The 5,750-nt window shown below is 50.3% G+C and overlaps 1 protein-coding gene across 1 annotated transcript in view; it reads right to left on the bottom strand.

Moving 5' to 3' along the window:
• Window positions 1–1,222, bottom strand: part of ripor2 (RHO family interacting cell polarization regulator 2) — a gene marked incomplete at both ends in the record, with an annotated part of 88,217 nt that extends 86,995 nt beyond the window's left edge. Inside the window, one exon of the mRNA XM_080527632.1 lies at window positions 1,147–1,222. Within this exon, the coding sequence (XP_080383758.1) occupies window positions 1,147–1,222 (76 nt within the window). The remainder of the gene's footprint in view (window positions 1–1,146) is intronic.
• Window positions 1,223–5,750: the final 4,528 nt, after the last annotated feature.

A 5,750-nucleotide genomic window follows, 5' to 3' on the forward strand; every position in this document is an offset into this window, starting at 1 on the left:
TTTACATTGAAAGTGTGATTTAGTCCAGGACTAGGCTTAAGCCTTGTCTCTGAAACCGGCCCCCCATGTATACAGACTACCTAACCTTAACACCCCCCATGTATACACACTACCTAAACCTTAACACACCCCATGTATACAGACTACCTAAACCTTAAGCTCACAGCCTCTCTACTACTTTAACTATCTATTTATGACTAGTTGTACTGCTAATTGTATCCTGTCTTATTTGTCACTTATTTCCTGTACTATTGTCACTTCTTTTTATCTTGAATTATGCCTGTTGCCTAATTGTCTTGTCAGAACCAGACCAGACCAGGACCAGACCAGACCAGACCAGACCAGACCAGACCAGACCAGACCAGACCAGACCCCCAGACCAGACCAGCAGACCAGACCAGACCAGACCCAGACCCAGACCACCAGACCAGACCAGACCAGACCCAGACCAGACCAGACCAGACCAGACCAGACCAGACCAGGACCAGACCAGACCAGACCAGACCAGACCAGACCAGACCCAGACCAGACCAGGACCAGACCAGACCAGAACCAGACCAGACCAGACCAGACCAGACCAGACCAGGACCAGACCAGACCAGAACCAGACCAGACCAGACCAGACCAGACTAGACCAGACCCAGACCAGACTAGACCAGACCCAGACCACCAGACCAGACCAGACTAGACCAGACCAGACCAGGACCAGACCAGACCAGGACCAGACCAGACCAGACCAGACCAGACCAGACCAGGACCAGACCAGACACAGACCAGACCAGGACCAGACCACCAGACCCAGACCAGACCACCTCTGCTGACTCCACACAGCAGCACTCTGCTGACAGCTGACTTCATTACCTTGTTCTTCTTTACAGGCAGGAAGTGCAGCACTCTCGCACGCACTCGCACTCGCACACGCACACTTAACATGAGCTAAAAGCTTATATCTGCTCGCTGAGGGAATACACACACACAGGTAGAAAGAAACTTGCTGCACACAGGCCTCAGAAAAGCACACACACAACGCCCCCTCCACACACCCCCCCCCCCTGCCCCCTCCACACACACACACACACACACACACACACCCTGTGCCCCCTCCACACACACACTGCCCCCCCCCCACAGACCCCCCCCACTCACGGTTGAAGTCCCTGCGGCGAGCGCGGGCCCTCCAGGGGCGGTTCCGTATCCAGTGCAGCCGTCGAGACAGTTCCATTGCCGGGGGCCAGCAGCAGCGGCGGCGCGGTGTGTGTGTGTGTGTGTGTGAGGTGGCAGGAGTCATCCACTGCCGCCGCCAGCGACATCACCCTCTTCCTCCTCCTCCTCCTCTTCCTCCTCGTCCCCCGAGACCCGGACACCTCATCCCCCCGCTCCGGCCAGGGGGCTCCGGGGCTTTAGCGCTTTAGCTCGTTAGCAGGCTAGCTAACGTGTCCCTGGGAGGTGGTTAGGTACCTGCAGCAGCCTCGGCTGGGTCTGGTGGGTCGGTGTGTAGCGAGGTGTGTGTGTGTGCGTCTCCGTGACGATGGCAGGGCTCCTGGGAGGGTTGGTGCCTCCCCTGACTCACCTGGCTGCTTCTCTCAGCTCTGCATCTTTTATGCATGAGTCAGTAGGAACCTGACCCCCAGTGGGGGGGGCGGGGGGAGACACACACACACACACACACACGCTAGGTTGCAGCACCTGAAACGGAGAATGCACACCCTTGCTGAAACTGGACACTCCCTATACAGGATAGGAACCATTGGGGTCTCTCTCTCTCTCTCTCTCTCTCTCTCTCTCTCTCTCTCTCTCTCTCTCTCTCTCTCTCTCTCTCTCTCTCTCTCTCTCTCTCTCTCTCTCTCTCTCTCTCTCACACACACACAGGGGTAACACTGAGAAATTACTGACTGAACACAGGACCAAACAAATAACAGACAGACAAATATTCTGTTTTTCTTTCTTTTTCTGTTTAAATTGATGACCCATATATTCACATCCTGGTCCAGTTCTACAGGGCCGTCACAGAGAGCATCCTAACATCTTCCATCACTGTCTGGTACGACTCTGCGTCTGCCCGATCCAAGGCCAAGCTACAAAGAGTCGTACGGACAGCTGAGCGGATCATGGGCTGCCCCCTGCCTCCCATCACAGACCTCCATAGCTCCAGATCACTGGAGAGAGAACGCAGGCTTGTGGCTGACCCCTCACATCCAGCTCACAGCTTGTTTGCATTCGTCCCTTCTGGACAGCAGTACAGCCTACAGCGTGGCCGCACCTACTCTCTGGAACTCTCTCCCCATAGTGATCCGCAACGCCCCCACCCTGGACTCCTCCAAATCAGCCCTGAAAACACATCTGTTCACCAAGGCCTTTAGCCCCTAGTCAATGTTTCAGTTTTGCTTTGTTTGTTTTCTGTTTTGTCTGTCTGATCATTCCCTTGTAAAGCGTCCTTGGGTTTTTTGAAAGGAGCTATATAATTTAAAGTTATTATTATTAGTAGTAGTAGTACAGGGCCATCAGGTGAAAAACATCACAACATTTGAACAGTTTCTCCCCAAAGCCACAGCCCTCCTCAATAACTCCTGGTCATTGCATCTTGCACTTTACTTTATGTTCTTGCACTAAGTTGTACAGTATATGTATTCACTCGTGTTGGTAGTGTATATTTTGTGTGACTTGAGTATTGTTGTGTTGTGGTCTTGTTGTTGCTGTACTGTAGCTTGTTCAGCATGGAGAATACCAAGTCATGTTCCTAGTGCACTGCACATGGCCAATAAAGTTCAAAACCCACTTTTGTCCAAGAAATTAGTGGAAATGCACTGAGTAACTGAAAACTAGAACCTTTAAATCCAATCTCAAGGGCTTTGATAGAACGGACAGAAGTCAGCTGTTATGTTAGAGTGCCACCCGGTGGACAGATGTAGAAATGCATCTCATCACATCACTAGCTGGTCAAACAAGAGACAACTACAGCGTATTTCAGATATTTATCTTTATTCCAATAAAATGACATTTGACACATCTAGATCATTGTGAGTCTGTCTCTGCATTGTAAAGCTTGTGGTGTCATTTGGTGTGTACATGTCTCGCACTGAAAAATAATAAATAGAAAAAAAACGGAACCCAAGAGAACAAATATTCACACTTGAATTTTGACACAACTTTTGCGCGCACACACACACACACACACACACACACACATCTACCTATATCTCAACAGGACCATTATAGAACCTCTAGGAGTGATGGCAACTGGACTGAAAATAGCGCGCATGGATACGACATGGATACGATGGACCACAACATGAAAGCAACCAACGATACCGTGTCTTGGAATGATGGAGAGAGAGAAACACACACACACACACACACACACACACACACACACACACACACACACACAAGCAAATGGCATGAAGACACACACACACTCACTGAACTGACAATGACACACACACATTAAGACTGCGTATCACAACAATATAAAAAATATATTTGGTGTGACAGGTAACGACGACAGAAGGCACACGTGAACTTCTCTCACACACATACACACACACACACACACACACACACACACACGCACGCACGTCACTATTTCACTGATTTCGATCGGTCAACGTTAACCTCTCGCAGAGCTGGAAATTCCGCTACGTCACAGACAGCGTGGAGGACATGCAGGTGGACATGCAGGAGAGACTGTCGGACGTTCAGTCTCTGTCCAGCCTCCGACCCTCGCCTCACGTGACATCGTCAGGCGTGGCCGCTCTGGCGCCTGGACGAGGCGTGGGCGGAGTTGGCGATCTCTGTCGTTAAGACGACCTCAGCCTCCCCAGCACACCCACCGCACAGAGCAGCACAGAGCAGCACAGAGCAGCACAGAGCAGCACAGAGCAGCACAGAACAGCCTACTACCGACACATTCAGGATGACACACCAAACCCCGAGAGAGTCGTCTATATCTTAACCTTCACCGCGATGTTTTACCTTCAAACCGGTGAATCGTTTGACGTTTTAACTCTTCATTTATGTAAGACCAAACAGTAGGATTTGATTGACAGGTAAAGGGGTTGTCACAAACAGCTACAGATGGAAAGAAAGAAAGAAAGAACGTGTGTACAATAAAGTGAAAGGCAAGTTTCAAATAGCAACATACCCCCTAAAAAAAAATGCATACAAGTGCACAAACGTTGGGTGAAAATCATCCAGGTTGGTGTACCTGTGAAGGGTGACCTGAGTGCATTGCGAGACGTTTTATAACCCTACGGCCTTTGTCCCTCCACAATGACCACTGTCCCTCCACAACCTGCAACACCAGAACCCACCACTAGGTGGTGCATAGAAACCAAATAGGTCACAGTAGCTACAACAACGTTTGGTCACAAGAGGTCGAACAAACGAAACAAAAATGTTGCCGCAAAATCATCTCCCATTCCTCGCATGGGACGCAGGCTACTAGCCTCTATTACACACATGTGCATTTGGGCTAACTCAATTGACTTCCTTCAATATATTCTTTCTCTAAAACAACAACAACAACAAAGATCACTTTGATAGCTGGACATGTCAATGTCTTAAGATTCCCAAAAAAAAAAAAAAAAGAATCATCAGACCTAGAATAAGCAAGAGATAAGCAAAAAAAAACTAAACTCAGACTAAGTTTTTATCCGATGAAACCAAACGATCGGTACATTTCGTTCCGGTCCGTCCGCCCGGTCTTATTCTTTCCTTACGGCGACCGCAGCAAAGTCGCTGCCTAATGAGCCGAAAGGGTTACCGTGCCGACAGGAAAGCATTACTGTGTCGACGAGCGTGCGAGGCTTGGGGGCCAGTCTCTCAGGTAAAACCAGTTTGACTTTGAGACTTGCGGGGGGTGGGGGGCGGGGGAGGGTAGGGGGAGGAGAGGAGAGGATTGGAGAGGGGAGGGGAGGGGTGGAGCGTCGCGTGTTCACTGTGACATTCCAGTGGCGCTCCCAGTCGCCCTGTATGACTGTAGAGGCCGCGGCTCGTATCCCATAACCACCCCGGGGAAGGAGAGGACGGAACGCGTAGTCATTTCCCATTTGGAACAATGTGAAATTAATTATAAATCAACATTTATATATCTCAAGGTTGGTCATGGTCCTTCAAGTGTGCGATGTCTCTTTGGGTTCAGTCTCCGGGAGAGAGGTGAGGTGGGTTCTGCTGCCTGGCTGGTGGTGGTGGTCTTCCATTGGTCGAACTAGGTGGTGGTGGTCTTCCATTGGTCTAACTAGGTGGTGGTAGGGCTTCCATTGGTCTAACTAGGTGGTGGTGGTCTTCCATTGGTCTAACTAGGTGGTGGAGCGAGTGCAAGCAGGGTGCGCGTAGGTGTGTGTGTGCGCGCGCGTGTGTGTGTGTTTGTGTATGCGTGTGTGAGTACAGCAACACTAGGCTGTGGTGAACCTCAGTACAACCTCTGAGCGCGCTAAACACACTGATACTGCACCGGTCCTTAGTCCATATACAGTCATTATATATCATAAATAACATACTTCTGTTAAAATCCTACTGGTGAGGAGGGAGGAGGGAGGAGGGAGGAGGGAGGTGCACTGGTGGTCTGTTACTGTTTTTGTTCAGTCTCTCAAATTCTCTCCTGGCCTCCTCTTCTCTCCCCTCCCTCTCTCCCTCCCTCTCTCCCTCTCTCCATTGTTCCTTCAATCTTCTGTGTCTAGGTCCAGCTGGTTCAGGTTTATCTTCCCCACCTCCTCCTCCTCCTCCTCCTCTCCTCTCCTCCCTCCATCCCT

Source organism: Nansenia antarctica (genome assembly GCF_963989245.1).
Source record: "Nansenia antarctica genome assembly, chromosome: 3".
Taxonomy (NCBI): domain Eukaryota; kingdom Metazoa; phylum Chordata; class Actinopteri; order Argentiniformes; family Microstomatidae; genus Nansenia; species Nansenia antarctica.